The 27,941-nt window shown below is 41.6% G+C and overlaps 1 protein-coding gene across 1 annotated transcript in view; it reads left to right on the top strand.

Moving 5' to 3' along the window:
- LOC142013260 (protein hinderin-like) overlaps positions 1-27,941 on the top strand; it is a 149,294-nt gene that overhangs the window by 90,673 nt on the left and 30,680 nt on the right. Inside the window, exons 4-5 of the mRNA XM_074994416.1 lie at positions 9,724-9,893; positions 18,177-18,285. Of these exons, the coding sequence (XP_074850517.1) occupies positions 9,724-9,893; positions 18,177-18,285 (279 nt within the window). The remainder of the gene's footprint in view (positions 1-9,723; positions 9,894-18,176; positions 18,286-27,941) is intronic.

The raw sequence follows: 27,941 nt of genomic DNA, 5'->3' as shown, positions 1-27,941 counted from the left end.
CTCCTGCATTCCTCTGTTATTTGCCTATGTTCATTCTTTGTAATTTGTCCTAGTTTCCATTTTTTATAGGGTTCCTTTTTTAGTTTGAGATCATGCAGGATCTCCTTGTTAAGCCAAGGCGGTCTTTGCCCATATTTTACTATCTTTCCTACATAGGGGAATAGCCTGTTTTTGGGCCCTTAATAATGTCTCTGAAAAACTGCCAACTCTCCTCAGTTGTTTTTCCCCTCAGTTTTTCCTCCCATGGGATCTTACCTACCAGCTCTCTGAGTTTACCAAAATCTGCCTTCTTGTAATCCATCATCTCTGTTTTGCTATTTTCCCTCCTACCAGTCCTTAGAATTGTGAATTCTATGATTTCATGATCACTTTCACCCAAGCAGCCTCCCACCTTCAAATTCTCAACCAAGTCCTCCTTATTTGTTAAAATCAAATCCAGAACAGTTTCTCCCCTGGTGGCTTTTTCAACTTTTTGGAATAAAAAATTGTCTCCAATGGAGTCTGAGAACTTATTGTATAGTCTGTGCCCCGCTGTATTAGTGTCCCAGCATATATCTGGATAGTTAAAGTCCCCCATCACCACCAAATCCTGGGCTCTGGATGATTTTGTTAGTTGTTTAAAAAAAGCATCATCCACCTCTTCCACCTGGTTAGGTGGCCTGTAGTAGACTCCTAACAGGACATCGCCCTTGTTTTTTACCCCTCTTAAACTAACCCACAGACTCTCAACACGTCCATCTCCTATGTCCATCTCCACCTCAGTCCAAGTGTGTACATTTTTTATATATAAGGCAACACCTCCCCGCTTTTTTCCCTGTCTGTCTTTCCTAACCAGGCTGTAGCCTTCAATACCAACATTCCAATTGTGTATTATCCCACCAAGTTTCTGTGATGCCAATGATATCATAGTTGTATTTATTTATTAGCACTTCCAGTTCTTCCTGCTTATTACCCATACTTCTTGCATTGGTATATAGGCATCTTAGATATTGATTTGAACTTCCCCCCAGTTTTTTCTGGCCCTCTTTTTACTCTGACATTGTTGCCCATGCTCCCTCCTACTTCCGACCCATCTCCCAGGTTTCCATGTTCTCCACTTACCTGCGGGCTTTGCTCCCCTGTCCCCGGCAAACCTAGTTTAAAGAAGATAGGATACACCTGTTAAATCATCTTAAATGTTAGTTGTTAACAACATTCAACCACAAAGGAATTAGTGGTCACTTACCAGCCACATATATATGCACTAAGGTGAAGGCGTGGCCTCCCTTTTTCCTTGATATATTTTTGGGTCCAATAGAGAAGAAAATCCTCCTTCAGGACCATAATTGATATACGGATCGGGCTAGCAACCTGATCCCGGTAGGGGTGAGAGGGGTAGTGTTCTTCCTCCTCCTTTGGATAAGAAAAGGTTACACATATATTTATATATTTAATATTTATCTATTTATCATACTTCTTTAACTTTCTTTAACTATCACGCCACTTTAGTGTCATCATGAACACCATGGCTCTCATCCAAGTAAGTGGGTACTGTTGTTAAGCAAACTAGTGCAATACCATTCTATTTGTTTTTCAATTAATAAATCTATTGTAAGTGTTTTCAAAGAAAAAAATCTGCTCGTCTGTCTCGTTGTTCCTCCTGGCTCCTGCTTGACCGGGGGGGTTCGTTGGGGACCGTGTCAACCGAGTGTGCACCCCGTCATAAGTCCACGGAGGTGGGTCCTGGCACCTTAGGTGAGGAAGGCCTAGCGCTACTGTAGTATTTGCGGTCCTGTTAGAGAGCCTCCCTCTGCATTCCCTCAGGAAGGTGGAATGGAGACAGGATCAGAGGGTGAGTAGGGATTGAGCGCCCTGGGGAAACAGAGCCTGCCGCCTGAGACCAATACTTAGAGTGAATTTCTCTGAGGAAATGTTTTAGATGATGTGATGCTATTTTTATTTCAGATTTCTTTTCACTTTCAAAATATGGCCAGTTACAAAATGATCAGCACAATGACTCCTCTCTCCCACAACAAATACCTGGGGAACAGCCTGAGAAAAATGATGGGTTTGAGCCTGAAGTCTCAGGCTGCAGATGTAGGTGTGCATTTCTAGGATGAGGATACCTGCCTCTTTGTAGCAGCCACTGGATCCCACTCATGTCACTGGCATGTCCACGTGTCTTGCATTAATGCCAGGTGATATACTTTGGCCATGAAAATTCACTCTCAGCTTACTTGTGTATTCAAGGCCTCTGCCAGAGCCATTTTTTTCTCTTTTAAAGAACAAGGAAGTTAAGCTTAGATTTTTTTCAAACACTTTTATGCTTCTAAGATTAAAAGCTTCAAGGTTTTTCAGAACATGGTTTTTAATGTGGTTAATCTACTCAAGTAAACAAATTGTTTTAGCCCTTAGGAACACAGTTGTCATCAAACTGACCATCAATACCCTTCACTGAGTATGCGCTTTCAGTGCATTTTTCCCCCGTAGTGCTTCGTCCACGCCATTTTCCAGAACAGTTCCCTCAGGTACTTCCTGGGACTCTCTTAAGAGTCTCATCCTCTGCAGGAATGAGTGACTACTCTTGAGATTCTCACCCACTTGTTTTTAGCTGTCCTGTTCTTCAGTACAGACCTGCTCTGGTTTCATGCATGGGAATATTCACCTGCCTTCTCCTTTTCAGCCTTGACTGCCCCCCCTTCTAATTCATGGGCCTAAATAATGGACATGACCTAACAGCATGTGAATGGCTGGGTGGTTCAATGGTTGGAGCGCTAGTCTAAGGCTATGACTGTATGAGTCAGCTTTTAGCAATGGGTTGTGTTAATACAACCCTGTTGCCAAATGTTGGCTCCTGTGTGTGGTTTGTCAGTGCTTTTGCCAGCAAAATACTTCTAGCCCCCAGGAGTGGCTTTTGTTTTGTTGCCAGGAGAGTTCTCCTGCTGACAAAGCAGCATTCACACTTTACTTGCCATGGCACAACTTTTGTTATTCTTTGGTGGAGGGTTAAGCACCTATGAACGACAAAAGAGTTGTTGATCAGTTGTAAGTACAGACATAACCCAAAACTTCAGACTTGGACTCAATTCCCTAACTGACTATGGGCTCCCCACATCACTCAGGCTGCTGCTATACTACCATTCTCCCATTGGAGGTGCGACGGTAATGAGGCAATTCGAAGCAGGCTAATGAAGCACTAACGTGCCTACTCAGCACCTCATTAGCATAATGGCAGTTGCACAGACTTCGAATTGCAGATTGACAGTGAAGATGGGGGCAGCTTTGAAATAAGCGTCCCACTTCGACCTTCCCTTACTCCAGCAGAACTAGATCAGAGTAAGGGAATGTCGAAGCAGGGCACTTATTTTGAAGCTGGCCCCATCTTCACTGTCAAACTGCAATTCAAAGTCTGTTCACACAGCCACTGTTACGCTAATGAGGTGCTGACTATGCATGTCAGTGCCTCATTAGCCTCCTTTGAATTACCTTATTGCCATGGCACCTCCAGTGGGAGAATGGTAGTGTAACAGCAGCCTTAGACCTAAATTTTAAAGGTATTTAGGCCTCTGTCTGTCCTCTCCACAGTATACACCTGAGAATTACTCAGTTTCTGTAATGGTTAATGAAATTCCACCATCAAATATATATGGGTTGCACTGATTGCTTATCACTAGTCTTTCACCACTCAACATTACACATTCTTGGCCAGCTTGTGATTGTGGGAAATTGAACCCATCAGTAAAGTTGGTTCTTTTGAAAAATGAAATTTGCGGAGTGGAAAAATAACTTACAGCAAAGCCAGATTTTGGAACAATCCACCAGTGCAATCTGTTAACATGTCTGATAGGTAAGCTCCCAAGCTTTGGGCTCAGGAGGGTAACATTAAGGCAGACATCTGTTGAGCACATACCTTGCAGCAGTGAATTGCCTCCCATTTGTGAGTTTCTGACTGGTCCTGCTGTAGTCTTTTGTTCTCTGGCTAATGCCAAGCTGCAGTGAAAAATGTATGTACAGGTAAGAAATAAGTAGAAGATGAAATTCCAGAACTGATGGCTGGGAGCCAGTCAGTAGAACACTGGCTAAGGAACAGGAAACAAATTCAGCCTCCTTAAACCCTGAAGGTTTATAGTTTGTGCTACTCTGCTGCTAGAACTCGAGCCTCGTTGCTGCTTGAGTAGTTTAGCACATCATCAGATCTGTAAAATTCCATTTGGAGAGCAAGGCTGCCATTCTGTTAGTTTGATTCATCAGCACGAGCAGCTAAAGCGAGTAAAATTCTATCATAAGTTCCTTGCATTTATTTAAAAATGAATTTAGTTGGCTCTAAATGGGCATTTATTTTAGTGTCTTGAAGAAGTGACTTTCATCTATTAAAGCAGAATAATGTAACTTTATCATGCCCTAACTTGAACAGTACATAAAGATTAGTAAATAAGACCCCATTAAAAATACTTATAATGTAAGTAACATGGGTCCCAGTAGCCTTTCTAATGTCCATTAATGCTATTCTGAGGATCAGAGCTCATTTTACTGAGCCATTTAGTCAAACTGTGTGATTATTTAGAAAGTTAATTCATGCATACTAAAATCTAGCTTAAGTAATGCAGAGGGTAGGAGGTAGAACTCTACGGAGACGATAGTCCTTTTTGTTATTTAATGATCAGCCATAATTAACTTGCAAATTTGAAATAATTAGAACAAATTAAAGGTATTTAACTTTGCCTCCCTAAAGAAAAATTCAAATTGCACCAAATGCAGCTTTAAATTATTCAAGTCTCAGAGGTCTGTGCTGGGGTTTTTTTTTTTTACAATGCCTTTTCTATGATGAGAATACCAATCTGCTTTTTGTCAGAAAGCATCCTATCAAGTAATTGTTCTTTGTGTCTAATAAATGACAGCTATTCTTCTTTGTAAAAGTATTTCGGTCTCTGAAGGCTACATCAGCATTTCCTTGGCATTTTAATTCAATAAAACAAAAGGTTAATGGGCTTTTTGGGGTTTTTTGTTATCTTTTTTGTTTTACTTTTTATGGACTGCAAATACTACCAGCATTCAGTCAGTCCTGAATGACATTTAAAATTTGACAGTCAAGCTCAGCAGGGATATCGCGATATGAAGCATAGACAAAATGGAAGAAAGTTCAGAGTGTGTTCCCTGTTATTCTTGAGGAGTTTAGGCATTCATAAACTGGATGATGAGAAGAGAGGAAGAGAATTCTTGCTAGATAGAATTTGTTGACTGCTCTGGCAGTAGTCTGTAGGTTAGTAAGTACCTTAACCTCTTAGTTATCCTATTTAAGGTAGTAACGATAAAGCTCATTGAAGATGACCATAGTCTAGAGTCAGATTTATGAAGCTTCACTTGAAAATATTGATAGATCATATAAACAGGAAATAGTAAGGACCCACCATGTCAGTTAGATCCTCCTGCCAGTTGGTATATTTTCTTGTTTGAAGTTTCCCAAGGTATGATATCTATCGCTTCCTTTGGCAGATTATTCCACTGCTGAATGGAGCGCTGTCATGAGTTAGTTTTTCCTAAAATCCTCTTTGTTTCATTTCAGTATATTACTCCTTATTAATATTGTCTTGTGCCACCCTTCTCCTTCCTCCTTGGGGCGTACATCCTTTCAAATAGAGATTCAGTGGGCTCATTTTTCAAGTTTGATTCTGCAGTCTGTAAGCAAATCTTTAAAGACTAAAGGAATTCCTTTGAAAACTGAAGGAATAAACCCTACCTCAGTGTTTAGGCAAGCTGTTATATAAACATTTTATTGTTTCCTTGTATTAATATTTCTAAACCTCCTAATCCTTTTTGTTTCTCTTTGAATTCCCTCTGGTATAGGGTTACGCAAACCCCAACTGAATATGCTAGGTGTAAGCTCCCTGTGTGAAAAAAAGTATGACAGTGTACCAGCAAAGTTACCTACTCCCACTCATTTACAAGTCCAGGGTAATGGTCTTCAGAAAGAATTTGTAGGTTCTAATTAAATTTATTTAAAAAAAAAAAAGCAAGACATATCAAACTTATGGCTACCACCTTAAATGTCTTGCTCTTAACCATGCAGAAGCGCAAAGGAATAATATCTCTATAATGGTGTATGTTTATGAAGACCTTTTTAACCCGTGAATCTTTGAGCCACTTTCTTTAGTAATTAGGGTTCAAATCCACCTCTTTCTATACTATATATTGCAGGAATTAGCAGATTAATTCCATGTATTTGAATAAAATACTAATTTAGGTCATGTCTACACAAGTCCAAAAAGTGATCTAAGATGCACAGTTCCAGCTACAACAGCAGAAACTCTCTCGTTGACTTCCCTTGGTCCTCTCAACAGTGAGGAGTACAAGGGCCGACTGTAGCGATCTGATGGTGCGACTTAGCGCACCCACTCTAGAGGCGCTAAATCGAACCCCCAGAAGATCGACCCTGAAGGAGTCAATCTTCTGGTAAGTGTAGACATACACTTTTTCTGCCATACATTTGAAAAGTCATTGTATGACATAATTAGCAGTCATCTAGTTAGAAGTCCTAAACTAAATGGAGGTTATTCGGAGGAGTTTTATCCAACACTTCAGCTTATTATTAGAGGTCATGAGCTATTGCATAACAGTTTGCATTAATAATGCAGAAGCAGAACTAATAATCCAACAGACGCAGAGGGTCCTTATTAAACAGTGACTGGTACAGCACATTGATTTTGAAACTTTTAATTTAGATGCCATTTCCTAATGAAACATCAGAGATCCACCCATTTGCCTTGCATGCAGTATATTCAGTAGCATAATCTTTTAAATGCGAATAATGTTCAAATTAATTTTGCATAGTGTATTTCATAGAAACTCTATCCCAGACTATTACACTGTGCATTTGTTAGTGTCTTTTTAAAATGGCACTTATATATGCAATAGATCTTATTTTGTATATATTCTTTTGCCTTAATAAGGTTTTCCTGAGTTTTACGTCTGTGAGCACTGCAGAGATAAGAGGAGATGAGCTGAAAGCTATTTCTTTATATATATCATCTTCCAAATTGTTTACTGTGTCTCAAACACAGGTCTAATCTGCTGCACCTTGTAGGCATCACCATCATAGGCAATAGTTTTTTCACTGAGGGCAGAAGCTGGACATGATTGGGTGGCACAGGAGAATTGGTGGTTCAGGGGACTATAGAGAAGGACCTGGAATATCCAGGACAAAAGATAAAAGCATGCATGAGAATTTCATTGAGGTGAATGTTGTAGAGTTATTACATTCTCATGATATTCCATTTCTGTAGGATCTCTTTAAAGCATATTTGCACACATGCAGGTCCTATGAAAGGTGGTCAAATGCACTTGTACAGTGTGCTACAGCTCAATAATGGAGAGTTCATCTCCTGGACATCTGCCTTCCCATGATTCTGTTGATAATTACATGTATATGTGGCAACTACAATAATACCTGCTGTGTGAACTCCTGTGCCAATTTTTTAATCCCTAGTTCAAACATACTTTCTGTTTCTTCAGCTCCACCCCATGTAACTCAGCCCTTCAGAGCAAATGAAGTTCCTGGAACTCCCACTCACTGGCTCCCCAAAATCAAAACTTTCTTCTCTGAGCCGATGCTCAGCTACCTCCACAAACTTAGAATCCTCTGCTCCCCATGCTTCATCTCCTTTATTACCTACAGCCCTGAATTGACTAAAACACCTGCACCTGTTTCTTCAGATGCTCTGCACCTTTTCTTCCTGACCCCAACTTCCCCGTTCCCAGTCTTGTTCTCCTGACATGCAGCTTTACTCCTAGCTCTCTTCTGCTTTCCTCCTGTGCACCCCTCATTTTATGTTGCAGACATCAGCCACTTTACTCTTGCAAGTCTTGGCCAGTTTTCTTCCTCTGTCTTCTCTGTCCTGCCTGGACCTCTTTGATCCTCAGCTGCGTGAGAGTCTTTTCCCAGCCTCACTCCAGCACCATGGGGACATTCCTTCCTTGTCTCCTGAGCCCAGGTGCACTTCCCTTAGGACAAAGGAAGCCATGGCAGGGGCAGGAGCCAAGGTATGCAGCATTGCCAACAACAGAAGTTTTGAGTCAGACCTCCAAAAATCATGTGATTGGCTTTAAAATCAGGCCTTTTTGAAGGAAAAAAAAGCGGGGATCTTTTGCTTTGCCTTTTGGATTCTGCACGCTGTTTCACCCACTTCTAGTGCACATTTGTCTCAAGTGCAGATCATCTCACATCTAGGAGGTAGGTATGTGTGCACCAGAAGTGAGATTAACATGTACAGATGCTTGAAGCATGAGGAAGTTGCACTCAGCAGCTGTAGGATGACTGAAACCAAGAGCAGCTCGCCACTGTCGGGGTAGAGCATTCCTGGAAAGAAGATGACCTAGTACTGTTTAGGGACATAAAATCCTGTTTGTTTAGTTAGCCAGTTAAACTCTAGAACTGGAGCACCCATGCTTGTGGAGCACCAAGGACCAGGACTGCTCTGGCCCTGTTGGAGTGTCTGTGCCCACGGTGCTGCTGTGGGTGTGGGGTGCTCCATCATGTCTGGAGTAGCCCCCGTCCACAGTGGTCCATCTGGGGAGCACCGTGGGTAGGTGTGCTCCATTCCAGCTAGCTCAGCCCCTTCACAGCCCCTCCCCCAGGGACCACTGTAGAGGGGGGACTACTCTGGCCTGGCTGGAGTGATCCTACCTGTGATGGACCCACAAGGCTGGATCAACCTCTTGCCTGCTGTGGGCAGGGGGTGCTACAGCCCCTACTGGTTAACTGGTTAAACTTTAACATCCCTAGTGTCGGAGGGGTAGCCGTGTTAGTGTGGATCTGTAACAGCAACGAAGGGTCCTGTGGCACCTTATAGACAACAGAAAAGTTTTGAGCATGAGCTTTCATGAGCACAGACTCACTTCATCAGATGCTGAAGTGAGTCTGTGCTCACGAAAGCTCGTGCTCAAAACTTTTCTGTTAGTCTGTAAGGTGCCACAGGACCCTTCGTTGCTTTAACATCCCTAGTAGCCTTCTCTCCCCAACTCCACTTCTCTGCCTGGTGCCAGATGTCCTCCTTCCCTTGTTGATCTGCTCCAACCTCCTTATCCATGTTGAAGTGTTGCCAATACTTGCGATTCTATTATGAGTCTCAGGATATTTGATATTTTTCTTGTCGCTCCTAGAGTCAAGCAATTACATAGAAGTCTCAGTTTTTATTCACAAGAGTATGTTTCCAGCCCGCAGGCCACAGAGAGAAGCACAACTGGAGTGTACCATAACTCTTAGAAGAGCAGTGTGTAAGTTAGAAAGTCTGTGTCTCATATCAGCAGAAGTTGGTCCAATAAAAGATAATATCTCACTGACCTTGCTTCTTTTATAGAAACACCTGTAAACCAACCGTCTAGTTATTAGCAGGGAGATAAAACAAGTCTTCTGTATCTGCCTGAGTCAAATATGTGCACTTACATGACTTAAAACTTCCCATGCTACAAATGTGGCCATGTACTCTTAAATTTCAATGAAAATGTAAACTGAAGTGCATGTTCTGAAATGTTTAGTGGTGTTGAGAGCCTGGGAAATCCCTGGAGTCTCCCGTTTAAAGTAACTTGCTAACATTTTGATCCCTACCCATCATGCTTGTGCATTAAAATGCTAGAAAAAAATAAACAAAGCCACAGAACTAGACTATTGCTTTTTCTAGACAAACTGCACAAGCAATGTGGCAATAATGTGCAACATGTTAACCGCTCGTGATCTTTCACCCCTTTCAGCTGTCAAGTATCTAAGCCTGAAGATTGCCTGCTCAGAACACCAGCACTGGGCAAAGGGTCCAGAACACCAGGGAGCAGTGGAGGGAGGAGAATCGTTGGCTGTAGTGCAGATGTGGAAGATGGGCCCATGTGGATGCCTGGAAAGAAGGAAACGGGCAGGTCTAGGAGAGGTAAGGTAGAGCACGTGCTGTCCCATAAGGTGATTTTGTGTGTGGTATTTAGTAGTTACAGTCATGTATTCATGGGCAACTCCTAGTCTATAAAGTGTGCTACAGGGCTTGTTTTTGCAAACACAGACTAAAACCGCTACCCTCTGATACTGCTCATGGGTGATTCAGTTAAATCCAAGGAGAGGATTGTAAGTGGCTTAAAACAATCCAGCTGTAGCTATGGTAACTACGATAGACCATGTAGGAAGCCCAGTATGCAGCAAATGATTCTGTTGGTGTCCCTAACATGGGACAAAATAAACCAGTCGTTTATTCCCAGAAAGAATTACTTCAGCATTTTTTTTTGCTTTCCCAGCAAACAGTGAGTAAGCTTGATGGGGTTTGCTTTTACTGATGTAATCTTCACATTCTTTTCTTCCCTGAGTAATGGCCACCACTGTCACAATCTGATATTTACTACACAAAGACGTCTTTGTGACTAGAATCCCTCCTGCTCTTTGTTTAGCATCTCTCCTTATGGCATAGAGAACTGTCTTTTTTGGTGATAAGTATCAGAGGGGTAGCAAAAACAAGAAGTCTTTTGGCACCTTATAGACTAACAGATATTTTGGAGGATAAGCGTTTGTGGGCAAAGACCCCCTTTGTCATACAACTTCTTGATGTTTTTCTTGGGAAGTGGGGTGGGGGGAGGTGGGGAATAGAATCCATTTGGTGATGTTGCTGCAGAGTCTAACACAATCTTTCGTTCAATTATGAGCTGGCTCTTTTTTTCAACTTTTCAACCAGTCTGTGGTTTGTGTCAGCATAAAAATAAAAAAGGCAAAATGGGGAAAAAAATGTGGTGCAGTTCTCAAAGGAACAAATAGCTTGTATTATTGGTTAAGACTGTACCAACATTACAAAAGCAGACCCTGTGAAGCAACTTTTGAAAGGGTATCATCAGACTGGACCCAAACAGTGGCTGAGGTTAATCTCTGCTAAGGCACATCTACAAAAGCTGGAAGCCTGTAAAGGGCTTGTGTCCAAAAAAATCAATTTCTAATTTGAAACAAAATCATTTTTGACTAACAGGGGTTCAGGACCCATTACTTTTGCTGTATAGTCTGCTGACATTTCAGCACTTTCTGTTGTGCACAATGAATCCTAATAGTCATTTTATAACATTGCTACACCAATCAATTTAAGCAAGAGAAAGCTGTGACAATTCTGCAAAGTTTCAGCAGCAATTTGCACTGATGGTTTTCCTTTTTATTTATTTTTAACCATCAAGCTTTCTTTTCTTTATATCTAGAAGTACTGCAGTGGTGAAATAAAGATTTTTCACATTGTTTGGAGGTTTTCCCCCCCCTCCCCCAGGAATTATCTTCTTAATCACATGCCTCCAGAAAATCCTGGCTTCTCCCCTCATCCCTCTCATTCTTTTTGAGAAAAAGTTAAGAAATGAGCATTCACGCTTTAGAACAACCTTGTGTCTATTACTGAGTTGGATAGCTTGTTTCTCCCAAGGCAAATTACCTAGCACTAATCACAGAAGTTGAAGTCTTCTGTTTTTAGTACCTATTTAATTGGTATCTCTCACTCTCTCTCCCCTTCCCCCCCATTTTCTGGTTACATCTGTGTATGGAATCTGGAAGATTCTTGTCTCTGTTGTTGACTGGGGGGAATGGGCATTTTGGCAGGATTATTGTTTTGGATAACAGGTCACCAATCTGACCTAAGAATCTCTAGGTTCATCTTCCACCCTGGACCACATCTATGAGTAGCTGTAAGAGCTCTTATTTGGGAGGAAAGTTGCAGGACATACAGGAATCATATAAACTCTGCAAATGATGTAATATCAGCAGAGAATTTATTTCATGTTGAACCTCTGTAATCTGGAACTCTCATCCAGCAAACTCTGTAATCCAGTATGATTTTAGTTAGCCGGGTGTCTACTTATAATGGGTGTAGTCAAGTTTCCCGTGGTCCCATAAAGTTTGCTTCCAGCCACCAGTCCTGGCTCTGTGTTCTGTGCTGTTGTTTAGCTGTAATTTACACCTAACTGTCTTCTAAGACCCCAGTAAACAGTGGAAGTATTGTTAATGTGCTAGCAAATATTGACCTCCTGTTGTCCAGCAAATTCTCTCTTCTGGCACTGGTCAAATCACAAGGGTGCCGGACAAGAGAGGTTCAACCTGTACACTTAATAATGGAGTTCACAATTAAATATCTAGAATGGTTACATACAGATTACTTCACTTCAGCTACATAAAATCAGTACACAAGTACAAATACACCTAGGCTAACACCATACTCAAAATCCTTCCTGATGGACTCAGGGAGTTGAAGGACCAGCCTCACTCAAAGGTGAGATGCGAGACAGTGTTAGATCTGAGGAAGACTTCTAAAACACTAGAACTGGTAAAATTAATCTGAACTGAAAAGTGAGAGAAAGCGGGAAAGAGAAGGAAGGTGCAGAAGAGGAGGAGTAAGGAAAAGAAGAAAAAAAGTGCAGCCCCCCTTGGTCATGGGTGTTATAGGTTGCTCTATGTCACAAAGCCCAAACTAGACTTTTGCACCCTAAGATTTTGAGGGTACACCTACTTGATTGGGGAATGGCACTACCAGCCTCCCACTCCTGGCTTTGAATATGTATAAGGTATTATGTAGTCTCGTTAACAACCTCCAAAAATGGACATTTGGGGCAAGATACCACCTAATAGCTTTGGTGACCTTGGCCTTCACTTTGCAATAGCCAGGGTGGTTAATCTGATGGGACCATAACATCTTGGCACCACATAACATACAAAAAAGCTGTAAACTAGCTAAACAGAAGTCTGGGAATGCAGATGCACTCCTCCTTACCTATATTTGCCTGGATCTATCCAGATGCCCACACTTACCTAGCTCAAGCTAATGTCTTACAGAGTGTGACCCTGTAGGCCTCTTGTACTACAGCTAAAACAGAGTAACAGTGAAAGGTGAAGGAAATAGCAAATAACATATGATATAGGCTTAAATGCTACAAGAATAAGATACAGTAGACCCCCTGACTGATAGATAGGTTGCCTATCTGGGCAATCATGCATAAGTCAAATTTTGCATAAGTCAGGACCAGGTGGAGGAGGGGCCCTGCCACCTTCAGGTCTCCCAGTTCTGGCTGCGCCTGGCTCTCTGCTCACATGAGTGTTGGGGAGCCCAGAGCCAGGTGCCGTAGCACTGGTTAGTGTCCCAATTCCTGCAAGTGGCTGGGAGCTGGGAAACTGACCAGCTCTGCTGTGCCTGACTCCCAGGAGCCAGGAAACTGACCAGTTTTTGTATAACCTGGTCTTAAAAATCGCCAGCAAAGATAATTCCACAGCTTCCTTGGGCAATTTACTCCCCATGCTTAAGCACCCTGAGGGTTGGGAAGTTTTTCTTTAAACTGTACCTGCTGCAAATGAAACTCATTGCTTTTTGTCCTATTCTCAGAGCTTAAGGAGAACAATTTTTCTCCCTCCTTCTTTTAACCATCTTTTCTGTACTTTTTTTATTCCTCTTCTCTGGACCTTCTCCAGTTTGTCCACATCTTTCCTGAGATGTGGTGCCCAGAACTGGACACAATGCTCCAGGTGAGCCCTCAGGAGTGCTGAAGAATTGCTGCTACTTTCTTGTTTACAACCCTCCTGGTAATACATCCCAGAATGCTGTTTGCTTTTTTTATTTTTGCAGCAGTGTCACACTGTTGACTCATATTTAGCTTGTGATCCCTTATGACCTGAGAACCCTTTCTACGGTATTCCTGTCTTAAGTAGTCATTTCCCATTTTGTATGTGTGCAGCTGTTGGGTCCTTCTTAAATGGAGTACTTGGCGTTCATCCTTATTGAATGGCCTCTGGTTTACATCAGACCATTTTTTCCAGTTTTTCCCAGATCACTTTGAATTTTAATCCTACCCTCCAAACCACTTGCAATGCCACCCAGCTTTGTATCAGCCACAAACTTTATAATTGTACTTTGTGCCATTATCTATTGTTGATGAAGAGATTGAAGAGAACTGGAACGAGAACCAATTCCTGAGGAACCCCGCTGGATATGTTCTTCCATCTTTTGAACCTCTCATAACTATTCTGTTCAGTGTTAAATTCCTCAGACTTTTCTTTAAGTGAGCGTAAAATGAATACCTAGTGAACCCAAGCAATCTGCTTCATTGGGTGCCTGTTGAAAAGGCCACTTCTATTTTTCCTTTGCCTGTGGCAGAACCTCAGGGTGTGATCAGATTGCTTCTGCACTGAATAGCTAACTTCTGCAAGACCATATCAGAATGACCTTACTACTGTGGCTGCCATTAGCATTATGAAGTGTATTGAGTTTGGAGGCCTCAGTTAAAGTGGAGAGTAACCTTTCTAAATTACCTAGCAGTCCTATCTGTGACATCTTTAGGATGGAGAGCACGTCTTGCCTTCACTTGATTGCATCACTGAGTCTTAGATCCATCCATAAATCTTGGGAAAAGCTACATTTGTGCTAATCAGTGCGTTGGCTCCGCTTGTACTGTCGCTGACATTACTTCATTGCTGATTTTCTCTTATATACAGTGATTTCTATTGCTGTTTCTTAGTTTTCCTTTCATTATCTCAGTACAATACATATTTTTGCTCCTTTTAGCAGAAGTTAGCTCTAGCAGCAAGACTATTCCTTGACTTCAAACAGACAAGGCAATCTTCCAGTTCTGCGCCTTTGCAACAGTAAATAGTGTATATTGGTGTCACCAGCAGCTATGGCAGTGTATACTAAAATCCAACAGCTTGTCTAGTTAAGAGGCATTGGACTGCTAAAATCACTCTTCTGAATATTCTTGCCTTTAGGCTAGAAAACAAAGCTGTCCATTAGATTCTCCTGTTAGGTTGGCCACTTCACTTATCTAACAATCTTTCAAGTCTCCCTTTTTTTTTTTTTTTCCCTTTTTCCTAGACGTACAGATCTCTGTGTTTAGGCAAAGGAATCAGCCGGTGATATGTTGCTGTACAGCATCTAGCTTTCATGTAATATTGTATGGTGTGCAGGGCCATTTCCCTTCTGTACATGAATGGTAAAAAGTGGAGATGAAAAAGTCTGTTTAAGTCAGTTGTCAGTCCATACTTCCAGCCAAACCCAAATTATTCCCTACTGTGTATTTTCCAGTGGTTTCTCAAATGTGGCTCTTCAGGGATTCAGGAGTTGAAACTTTCATTTTACCTAAGGGAAGTCTAATGAATTAATTAGTTAATGTTTGCAAAGCACTTCGAAGGTGTAAAGTGTTACATAAATGTGAACTAGAATGCATATGACTATTATCCCCCCTTAAAATTTCGTTTCTGCTTATCAGCTTGTCTTTTCTGTTGTCACTTTCACTCCAGTACTCCTTGAATAGAGGATTTTCTCTTCTTTCTAAGTATTTCCATGTCCAAAAACTTGTGGACCAGCATATTCACCATATGTTAGTTACTTGATCAAACTGAATGGCTGGGTCTACACGAGCTGCTTCTTTTCGGAAGGGGCATGTTAATGAGCGGGTTCGAAAGATGCTAATGAGGTGCTGCAGTGAATATTCAGTGCCTTATTAACATAATGGCAGCCACAGTGATTCAAAAGTGCGGCTTTTCGAATCGCGCGTCATCCATGGAAATGGGGCATTCTGAAAGAACCCCACCCCAGTTTTCAAAAGCCCTTCTTCTTATCTGGTGTTAGGAAGAAGGGCTTTCAAAAACTGGGGGGAGTCCTTTCGGAACCTCCCGTCTCCACAGGCACTGTGCAATTCGAAAAGCCGCACTTTCAAATTGCTGTGGTTGCCATTATGCTAATTAGGCACTGCATATTCATTGCAGCACCTCATTAGCATCTTTCGAACCCACTCATTAACATGCCCTTTCTGAAAGGAAGGGGCTCATGTAGACACAGGGAATAAGTTTATTTACATTAATCTTTCTTCATAAGTGAATTCTTCTAGGCCCTTAAGTAACCATTTGCTAATACCATTCTGATACTTTATTTACCCAAAACTGGATAGACTATTCTGTGTGCATGTGTGGCCCTGGATCATATTAATTCTTTTGGGATGCATGTCAGAGTGCAGACTTATGTCTGCTATCATTCCTTAGTGTTAAGTACCTTCCTCCCACTTTATTATTCCCCCCCCATACATGTTAGCTTTCATTTTCTGAGTTGAATGTTTCCTTCCCGTAATTGCTGCCTTTCTATTTTTTTCTCCATCCTTGAGGTACTTGCAAACCTACAGTTGTAGTTAAAGTGCTGTCTTCCAAGACCACCTCAATTCTCCATGGCTTTTCATAATTACTAGTAGTTTTTAAAGTTCATTTTCTAATTTCCTTTTTGCCTTGGACTTCATGTACTTCAAACCTGTGGATTTGTATACTTTAATTTTTTCTAAGACCCTCTCTTTATCAGTCAATCTTTTATCAGCAAGTATTGCTTATTGTCAAGGTCTTTATTAGTTTTGAATTTTCACTATATCTTTATTTTACTTGCCAGTGTGGATTTTAAAATGTTCAGTAGCACAAATGTTTTAGAAGCAATGATTTCATCTCTCCTTATTCATTAAGGGGCCTACTTTCCTTTTAGAGACCCCTGTACTAAAACAGACCTCCATTACTTTTCTCCCAATATATTTATAATATACATAATTATAGCTCATATTTGTATTCATTTATTCAGCTGTTTTTCCTGTCCCTGTCTTATCCTCACTATCTGATTCAGTGTAGTCTCATTTAATTCCCAGACTTCTGAAAGATCTGAGTACCAACAAGTCTAGAAATAGAGAAGTCCCTCATGAAGCTGTATGGACAACCTCTGGCTCTCTATATTTTTCTTTTTTAGTGCAGTTAGTGTAATGTGTCTTGAATGCAGCAGCAGATTCACATGGCTATGACATAGTGATAGTGGTTTTATAGACTGGATTTTCATCTTGAGCAGTGACTTGCAAGTCATCTTCCTTCGGCAAAAGTCCGTATGGGAGGATGTGGGCTTCTTAAATCCTTCAAATCTGCATTTTCCAGCCTCCTTCATGGTCAGCCGCATGCACCACTTCCTTTTGATTTTGGCTTTAAAAGCTTTCTGTAAAAGCTTATCTTCTGCACTTTAGACATGACCCCACTGTTGCAGTCATCGTGTTCTCAACTGGTGGAAGACTGTAACTTAGCTATAGTTGCTCAGTAGTCTCTCCAAGTAAGTCAATAACTTCTGCATGCTTGATGTATGTGTAAATCTTAGAGATTCAACTTTGGCCTCAATCTGTCCATTACAACGTTAGATGGAAACAGGTGCCAGAACTCATTCTTTGAGGTATTCCTGATTGAACTGTGCATAGCTAGAGTCGACTTATCTGAAGTCAACTTACCTGGCAGTAGCAAGGAGTATAGGTGTCTACTGCCAACCCTGGTAGGTCCCTACCAGGTGTGTGAAATTGAACCCCAGAAGACTGAGTAGGTTTATCTTCTGGGTAATGTAGACATGGCCTTAGACACATAGCCTTACTTAGGCACAATGGCGATACTTTATAGTCAAGCTTCTAAATTTTGCTGACACTTGGTGGTTGTCACACATTTGATGTTTAGTTAGGCAGTGTTTAGGGCTGAGCCTAGTAGCATGGGCAGTAAAAATGTATAGGTGATACATAGTAGTTTATACTAGTGATCCAGCTAAGCCAGTATCCAACTTTCTGTGCAGCTTCAGACAAATCACATAACTTTAATTTGCCTATTTAGAAATAGTCCTTACCAGTAATCCTTACCAATTTCACAAGGATGGTTTGAGGCTTCAGTCATTGTTTCTGGTGCTCTGCTGAAAGACATTGTAGTAAGCTAAATATAAAAATGTTATTACTTTTTTTGAGAGGGATGAAGAGAGGGACAGATCAAGAGGTTTGGGGGCTTGGATTCACAGAGTCTTATGGTGATATAAGAGAAGAAAAGGAAAATGGAGTTTCTGTAGGAAGCTGATGAGAGCAGCATCTGTAAACTAAAACTGGTGCTGTAGATGTTTCAAGCCATCATGGCAGTGTGGGTTTCTCCAAGTTTGAAAACATGGTAGTAATGTACAATCTGCAATCAATGTCATATTGTGTAAATATGATCCATCACTATCCTGAAAATGTATTTTATGTAGAACACCTGTCAACCAGTAACAATAGCTTTGGTTGCTGTCTCACCCTGAAGAGTGGCACAGCTTTTGGGCCTTGTATTCTGTAATTACGTGAACTATAAAGAATCTGTCCAAAACTTTTGAGCCTTTAATTCCTAGCTTGATTGCCTCTCCTCCTTTCCACAGGGACAGCCTCAGGATCTAGAAAGGATGCAGCTACATCTCCTGTACTGACAGGCAGCAGAAAAGAGCTTGTAACCACAGCCACATCACCAATCCAGCATGACATTTCACGGTAAGCTGCTGGGTAATCTCTGGTTTAAGATTCTGTAAAGGCAACCATCATATTCCCCTAGATGCAGGAAAGTAGCTGCGTTTCTGTGATATTTCATGTTAACACAAGCTGAATAATATAAACTAAAAACTGCCATGTCCTTTGACATTTATAGTAAGCCTTAAATTGCTTGTTAGAATAAGAGAAGCAGGAATATGCCAAGTTCTATCATTTTAATTTTACTTAGATTTTGAACGGAAAGTATTTAATATGTCAGGACTTGAAACATAAAATACATTTGTAAATATTTAAAGGAATGGCATTAACCCTGGGTAGGTTTTAAATCTACTTGAAGATGTTAATCCTCCCCCTTCATATATTTTCCCATAATTTATCACATGACATTTCTTTTAAAATATTTCGTACAAATGTTATTTTATATTTAATGACAAGCTATAAAATCACATTAGGTCAGCTATTCTTGATTATGCTGCGCATTGGCTGTAAAAACTTTGGGAGAGCAGCATTATCTTTCTTTTTCTGATGAAAAAAAAGAAAGCAGCATTGATGTTACCCTGATCAGACTGAAAAACAGCTTTGCCTTTTGGGGAGATTACAATTCTATTGGTGAGTATTTTAAAAAAAAAAAAAAAAAAAAAGACCCCCCACTGATATGAACCATACACTTTGTGTCAGCAAAATCTTTGTTAAAAGTAATGTCAACATACTAGCAGCAATAGGTAATCCAGGCTAGCGAGTGGGTCACACGAGTGGAAGGCAAGATGGTCGTAACCAAGAGTCTCCTGGCATAGGAAAGTAACAGAGAGGTAGCCGTGTTAGTCTGTATTCTAACAAAACAAAACAGCAGTCACGTGGTGCTTTAAAGACTAACAAAATGATTTATTAGGTGATGAGCTTTCATGGGACATACCCACTTCTTCAGATCAAGAACACCAAAAGGTCCATATCATCTTGATTTGAGGAAGTGGGTCTGTCCCACAAAAGCTCATCACCTAAAAAATCATTTTGTTAGTCTTTGTTTGCCATAGGAAAGGTGAGCTGACTGCGATTGCATATGTAGAATTTGCAGGGTGTGCTAACTGAACTGTAGCGATGCTTTGTTTGGACACAGACACGGCTCTCAAAGTCAATGTTGTGTGCAGTCAGCACACACCTCGTTTCACGTCCCTTTGGCTTTATGTGCATGTCACGTTCATAATACCAGTAAGAGAAAACTTACGTGGATGAAAACCAGCAGAACCTCACAGCCCTACACATGGGCAACAGTAAACAAAATGTCCCACAGGTCACACGCAGAACCCTAATGGGCTGCAGGATGCCCGTATGGTACTATAGAAATATTCAACATAATAGAATACACTCAAGTACTTCATTTACGAGTACTCGCTTAAATGAGGGAGACGCTTACCTTCCTTAGTTCACTCTGAGTGAACTTTCCCCGCTCATACGAGCCTTACCCCCCTCCCTGCAGTTCCAACCCCCCGAGTCTGCCCCCTCCAGCCAGCCCTGCAGCCCCAACCTGCTGCAGCCTGACCTCCTGCTGTCCCCACAGCCTGACACCCCACTTCTGCCTGCACTCCCCGCATCCCCATAGTCCCAAAACGTGGCAGCCTGACTCCGCTGCTGGCCCCATGGCCAGACCGCCCCCATGCCGTTTGTACCCCCGGCAGCCCCACAGCCTGACCCCACGGCCACCTGTGTGCCCCGCAGCCTGACACCCTGCTGCCCCACAGCCAGATCTCAGAGCTGCCTGTAACCCCCCGCAGCTCTGCAGCCCAACACCCTGATGCCCCTGCCAGCCCCATGGCCAGACCCTGCCTCCTGCGGCTGCCTGTATACCCCCTGCGGCCAGACTGCTCTGTGGACGCCTGTACCCCCCACAGCCAGACCCCCCACTTGCAGCTGCCTGTAACCCACGTGTCCAGACTGCTCCACGGCTTCCTGTAACCCCTGTGGCCTGATGCCCCTGCGGCCTGAAACCCCCAAGGCCAGACCCCTGCAACCCTGCAGCCTGACCTCCACCGGCCCCACGGCCCCAAACTGCAGCAGCCAGACCCCTTTACTGGCCCACAGCCAGACCCCCCCCACCTGACCCCCACAGCCCCAACCCTCCCTCTCCCCGCTCCCCCCGCCGGCCCCAAACCATGGCAGCCTGAACCCTCCCTCCTGCCCATTCATCGCCTCAAACTACACCCAGCCTTTAACCCACCCCAACCCAAGGGTCACTCACTTTTCAAAAGCAGCACCACCTGCTGCCACTCCTTCCCTGAGCTGGGAGCTGTAGGAACTAATCAGCAACTCCTACATGTAATTCAATAGGAATTTAGTGTCCCTCTTATGAGTTTCTGCCTACAAGCACAAAGTTGGGAACCAATTGTGCTCATAAAGCGAGGGATGAGTGTAGTAGTTTGATTTCTCTGTGCAGCATGTGACTAAAATAAAGGACACAGCTCACAAGAAGAGTTAAATATTACTTAGAGAAACTAAAGGCTTGGCAGTTGAATTGAGGTTTAATTTTTTTTAAACCAGAGGATTTAGTTCTATATCATCCCTGCGTTTTTTGGCAGAGGTTGGCAGTTCATTTCTGTCTTTTGAGAAACTTGTGATATACAATAGGTGGAAAACCATTATTCATATTACAAATTTGTGCTTATTCAGTAACATAGACAACATTTTTTCCTTTTGAGAAAAGATTGATATTTCTGGAAAAATAAAAAACTTAGATAAGAGTTCTGTTTTACACAACTCCATGTTTAAACAAACAAAAAAGCCCCAAATTTCAGTAAGCATTATCTTCATAAGCCAAGCTTATCTAATATTGAGAGTCTGTGATGTATGGATATTTTCTAGTGACAATTTAGAAACAAACCTGAAAGTCTCCTACAAACACAGAGCAGCAAATATAAGAGCTGCAAAAATCAAGTCAATGTGATAAGTGGTCAAAAAAGGGAATCTGATTTAAAAAACAAAAAGGCTTGGGAGTGTAAAATAATCGTTGAACTATAAAATAATCATTGAACTATAACATTAGAAATTCTGTCACATACAGGAAGCGATCAGTCATATAAATCTGATTAGTCAGTCATCATATCTGTGAATAAAAAAACCTGATTTATCCCAAGCTTCTCCCTTATCTTTCCTTTTCTGTCTGTTGATACTGTGTGTACATGTAATTGACCAGGTTAAATAGCCATGCTGTGCTTTTCCTTACTCATGGGCTTCTCTAATTGAAAATTGTAAATGGACAAATATTTCTTTGGAGGCCAAAAGCTGATATTATTCTTCTTAAAAGAAAAAAAAAAGAAACAAAAAAAAAAAAAAAGCCCTGCACACAGTCTAAATTCATCACTGAATGATTACAAGCTGATTACAAGCTCAGACTGCAAGTTTAACTCACTAAATTAATCAATATTGAGAATTACAGCTCTTTTGTGCTACTAAAGTTAAGGGCCTGTCAGCATGTTTTTTAAAATCCACAATTTGGGAGATTAAGTTTAACTACAACAGTTTGCTTGGGTCTGAAACTTGCTGTACAAAGCCTGATTCTAAGAACATATTTAATCAATCTGCAGTGCATGTAGCCTAATTACTTTTTGTTACTTAAACTTATAGGGGCTAGATTCTGTCCAGGTTTATGCCAGCCCTAACTAGCACAGGGCATTGGCAGTAGAAAATCTGCCTGGAAGAAAAAGAGTTAGAAAATGTCTAACTGTCCAGCCAGCAAGGGGCCCGAGGGTGCTAGCACAGCTTCAGAAAGGAAAGGATGCTTGTTGGAGAAGTAGGCATGGCTAGGATAGTTACAAGACCTACTGATTCTGTAGGCTGTTCTGGCAGTGTTCCAATGCAGCCTTCATTGGGTGTTAAATTTACCTCCCTTGAGAAAAATAGGGCTGGTGCCACCTTCCGCTTTCACTGGGGAGAATTGGTCACCCTGGGGCAAAAAGAGTGAACTAAAACTTGGTGTAGATGTTAAAAAGAGAGGTGTTTGTGTTTTGAGCTGCTTAGTCAGTGTACCTGCTTGGTTGCTTCCTTACTCAGCTGGTGTGTGTGGTGAGAGGGGTGGTGTTCCCATAATGGCCACATCTTCAGAAGCACAAGAAACAATAAATGGAAGCATGAGCACAGCCTTGAATCATAGTGAAATGCTTCTGTTTATTATAGCTCAGAGAGTGCTCTAAACATGGCGAGTTCAGCCTGGAAGGGGTGGGAAGGAACATCAAGATGGGGCAAAGGCTCTTGATTGGTTTGAAGAGGATCAGTTCATGAGATTAGGGAAAATAGTGTAAATTTGGCAACCGTTTTCCGCAAGCATGGTCATTTAAGCTGTTATCTCATTTCTGAGTGTAAGCAAGGGTTCATCTCCTCTGTGTGTGTGGGCCTTCAGATTGGAACCCTGTGCTGCTCACCTTTGAGCTGCTTTGGTCCCTGGATAAACAATTGCTGAGTGGTACAAGACAGTTTCCTGCACTGCAAAAGAACAAAAGCAGTTGTGCCAAGGAACTTCGGGTAGAGGACTGGTGAGTACCTGTAGGAAAGCGTCCTAGAAATCTCCCTGGAAGATTCCTGTGACATCAGTGTATATTAGCACACAGTTCCACCATGCAGCTTAGCTGCACAGGGGGATGAGAAGCACATGCAAACATAGCTAGTTTTCATTTCTGTCCCTTCACCCACTGCTAGAATATTTAAAGCAAAGGATAGCTCTGCCGAGCATAACTGAGCAGCATCAGCTCAGAAAGATCACTTATCAGAGCTCTCCTCCTCTATCATGTGTGTTCAAGATGGTTTGCTGGGTCTACCTAAACCTCTTCTTGTGGAGAGAAAAGGTGTGCCACCACACAGCTTTGCTGTGTGTTCCACGTTGTCCTCCAAGTTGACCTCCTTGTCTATGACTTCATTCCCGGGGTGATTTCACTGTCTCCAGCCATGCCGAAGCATACAGGGGTGGTGGAGGTGGGGTCACTGCTAACGATGGCTATGAGCTCCTTTTAGAAGCAGCAGGTCTTTGATGCAGCACCAGAAAGGTGGTTTGACTTCCTTGCCTGCTGTTACGCCTCCCTGAGCTCCATTATCATCACACTGCACTGACATGTGTCCTATTCGTAGTCCTTAACCAGCATGCCACAAGAAATCCTGAGTTCCTATGGCTGCATGGAGCCATAATGGTGAACTCTGGCGATGTGGTGTAAGTTCTCCATGCTGAGCAAAAAGGAAGCGGAATTAAAAAATTCCGAGTCCTTTAAATAGGATGGGACGTAATCCTTTGTGCCCAAGTACAGGATAGTGGAGTTCGAGGCGCTGATTAGAACAGTCAGGATGGGGATGGTGGGACACTTCCTAGAGGCCGTTTACTGTGACATAACCAAGCATTGTGTCTATAGAGATGTTTTGTCAACATCACTATGCCTCTTATCAAGGTGTTTTTATTTTGCCAGCAAAACAGAAAGAATTTTGTCAGCACAGGAAGCATTATAGTGTGCCCACCACCACCGTTTCATTGAAGAAAGTTGAGTTTTGCCAACCAAATTGTACTGTAGGCCTAACTGATGGGAATCAGTAAGGTTCTACAGTAACTAGGCCTCCTTTCTGATGTCACAGACCTCTGATCTCAACAAACAAAGTGACGTGTTACAAAATAGGGATATAGTGGTTATATTTGGAAATAAAAGGTCAGACACTTTTTCCCCAGAGCACTTGTGGATCTGGCCCCATGCAGAAAACACCTTCATCTGCACAGATCCCCACTGAAATGTTTCGGTCACGGTTAAGGCGAGGGTGTGTCTCTCCATGCAGATACAGTGTCATGGGTTGTCTTGGTGAGTTCTTAGACAATACTTACCACTCAAACCCAAAAGGACACTAGGAGAAGGTTTTAAACAGAACCAGAGAACTCTGCTGAAATGTAGTAATCTTTGCCTCTCATGGCAACTATGTAAAATGATTTCTTCTGAGTTTAGGCACAATCAGATGAGTTTAAGGTATTGGGTGGTAACCTGAAGTTTTAGTATTAATCCTAAATTTTCAGCTGCAGCATTAGACCAAGCTTTGATGCTAACTGAATGTATGTTTTTGGAGTTAAGTTCCTTTTAGACATTGAAATAAAAGTGATTGAAGAGTTCCTGCAACATATATATTAAACACCATCCCATATTTACTAGTATGAGTTGGACCAAAAAGGCCTATTGGAATTTTACCCACAGATTACATTGCACTAATTTGTGTTTGGGGGGATTTTTAAAAACAATGATTTACCCAATTGCCCAACTCAGCTCAGATGAGGTAGATGAATATTCAGGGACATTTCAGCAAATTGTTTGATGTAAAATGTAATGCACAGAATATACTTAATCGTGCACACTGGCATGCTGTACAGTAGATCCATTATACTGAATGCTTATAAATAAAACACTGATGTGAAAAAGCATTAACTTTGCATATACAGTAGCTGCTTTTGAGAGTACCCTGGATGACTAAATGTGTTTCTGCTCTTCAGTGTTGGCCTGTACTAAATTCTTGCTTCTACAGAGGTCTTATATAAGCAAAAACATCTGAAGTAAAGGAAATGTTTTTTTTCTTGATATCAGACACAATTTAAGAGTCGAAAGGAGGAAAAAATCTTCCAGTCCATGCCCAACTTATAAACATTTAAAGAATTAAGAGTATGTGTGGAGAGGGGTGGGGAGTGGGGAGGTGAACAGGAGAGGAGACCGTTCTCTGTTCCCTGAGGAGAACTAACAGCACGAAAAGTCCAATATAGTTGCATATGCAAGTGATAAAACCAGACATTGGCAAATTAATCTCTCTTATTCACAGTGTAGGCTGTTAATTGTTCTCTCTGCTGGCTGTCGATATAATGTGAAATTTTCATTCCCCATTCAAGATGGAAAAAGTTGTGGCTGAAAATGTTAACATTTGCATTTTTATTTGTTGATTTATTTAAAGGACAGCCTCTCTTACAGCAATCCATCACTCGGTGACACCCCAAATATGAATAATGTATTGTAGACTTGCGGTTACAATGTGTAATAAGTGCCAGAGACAGTAGAAGAATGTTAACTACTTTGCAAATGTAATATTTATCGACTCTTAGTTTATTGCTTTCAAGGTTCAATAATACTGGCCATAGGACATTAATATCACTTATCTTGATTTTAGTTGAGCACCTTGGTGTGTAGAAATAACACATCTATTTCATACTTACAAAATAAATGTGAAAATTACAGCATTTTGTAAAATAGTACATTATGGTTTGGTTTACTCGAGAGCTTGCAGTGCTCCTTTTCTGCCATCTCATTTGTATCCACTTTTATCACAACCCAGATCCTTACCTGGACTAGATTTGGACCAGGTTCCTACTTACGTTTCAAAGCAGTTGGGAAAGGGACCATAAGTGAATTTTCTGTTGTGTTTGCCTGAAAAGGAAATGTCTGAAGATTAATGCTGATAACTCGCTTCTTGATAATACATGCCTACAAAATCTGGGTCTGTCTTTCATGGAATCATAGAGGCCGTGTCTACACTAGCTCCAAACTTCAAAATGGCCATGCAAATGACCATTTCGAAGTTTACTAATGAAGCGCTGAAATACATATTCAGCGCTTCATTAGCATGCGGGTGGCTGCAGCGCTTCGAAATTGATGCACCTCGCCACCGCATGGCTCATCCCCACGGGGCTCCTTTTCGAAAGGACCCCGCCTACTTTGAAGTCCCCTTATTCCCATCTGCTCATAGGAATAAGGGGACTTTGAAGTAGGCGGGGTCCTTTCGAAAAGGAGCCCCGTCGGAACGAGCCACGCAGCAGCGAGGTGCGTCGATTTCGAATCGCTGCAGCTGCCCTCATGCTAATGAAGCACTGAATATGTATTTCAGCGCTTCATTAGTAAACTTCGAAATGGCCATTTGCATGGCTATTTTGAAGTTTGGGGCTAGTGTGGACACAGCCAGAGAGAGAAAAATCTGACCAGTTTTTATGATGTAAAATTGTTTAAGGATGTTGTGGGTGTATTAATTTAAAAAAAAATCAAAGGAAGCAAGAGATTTTGGAAGGTTAGAATTGGAAAGTCATTTTTGTTTTCCAAACCAAACTCTTCCTGCTTTGGTAGGTAAAGGGGAAAAACAATGAACTGATTTTTTTATCACTTCCTCAATATGCTTCTGTAGCAAACTGATATGCATCGTAAGTTGCATCTTCAGTATTTGTACCACCAAGCTGCTTCTGAAAATGATGAGGACAGGAGAAGACATGGGAAACTCTGCATCTGCAGTGTTTGTTATCTGGCCTGGGGAGCTTTTAGTCATGCTAAGCGTATATGAGAAACTAAAACTGGAATAAGAAAACAAGTGAAATACTGGGAGATTTGTGACCTAGGGCTGAAAACAGCCTTCACCCTAGGAAACATACTCTTGGGAGATCTTGGAATTGGGTTTAACCATGTAAATGCCATGCTTAATTATATTTAATACTTGTAGTCACCAACTAAATTGTGAAATAGTATTCTGTAGGTATACCTGAGGTTGTCTAATTTCAAACATGAACAGAGGCTTTCTTATTTATGTTTTAAATATAGAGAACTCTTGTTTGCACCAGAGGGTACTGATAGTGGCAGTTTTGTTCTGTCCATTGCTGACAGCAAAAATCACACCAGGAAATTCTGACTCCCAGCGCAAAAGGATTAGTGTTAATTAGTAACTGTCGGCTGTAATTGTCACCCTCATTAAAATGCAGAATTATGTATTTCTTAGTTATAAATAACCTTTCTAATTGTACTTGATGTATGCCAGTTTAATCAAAAAGTACACTGGCAAACAGGCTGATATTTGCATTAATCTAGCACTGGATCTTCAAGTTTTTTGATCATCTTTTATTCCAAACTTGACTAGTTGGGGGAGCACTATTATAGCTGCATATTTTTTAAAACCGTTTCCCCTTATTCAGCTGTTTGGATCTGACAGGACTTTATATTAAAATGAGGTGAAGTGTTTTCTGGTAGTGTTCCATGCAGCTGAAATCTTGTCAATCTTTGAAGTAGCTAGCAAGGTTTCCATCACTCAGTGATGTGGCAATAAGTTGATTATGATTTGAAAGTAGTAATAAAAAAAGGAAAGTAGAGCACAAATTATATTACAAAGCTCATTTAACCCTTTAGGTCCTTCTTAAGATTAGTCAAAGAAGAATGGTGTTGTGTCCCTGTGGGTGCTCCACTCCAGGTGTCAGTGCATCCTCACACCGGCGCTTGGAAGTTGTTCCATAGCTGTGGTTTCCCACTTTGTGCGTGCTCAGAAGTACATCTTAGTGCTCTCTGGTGCTCATGTGGTGTGGGCTCCTCAGTTCCTTCTCTACCATCCTTGGCTGCAGATGGAGCCTCGCTACTCTCTGCAATATTAGAAGATTAGTCAGTCTCTTAGTTCATTAGCCATTACCCTAGTCCAAGATTTTTACCCTATTCTAAGTTGTTATATAAACAAAATTTTTTTTTTAAAGTTCTTAGAGTTAGTTCTGTGTCACAGCCATGCCAGGTTCCCCGGTAGTCAAGCAGTGTGCCACCTGCAAGGATGCCATGTCCACCTCGGATGGCCATGCATCTTGCATTAAGTTCCTCGAAGAAGGCCACCAAATATAGTCCTGCATTCAGTGTTACAGCCTGACGGTGAGAGCC

Source organism: Carettochelys insculpta, chromosome 5 (genome assembly GCF_033958435.1).
Source record: "Carettochelys insculpta isolate YL-2023 chromosome 5, ASM3395843v1, whole genome shotgun sequence".
NCBI classification, from domain to species: Eukaryota; Metazoa; Chordata; order Testudines; family Carettochelyidae; genus Carettochelys; species Carettochelys insculpta.
This window is presented reverse-complemented; position numbering and strand designations above follow the sequence as displayed.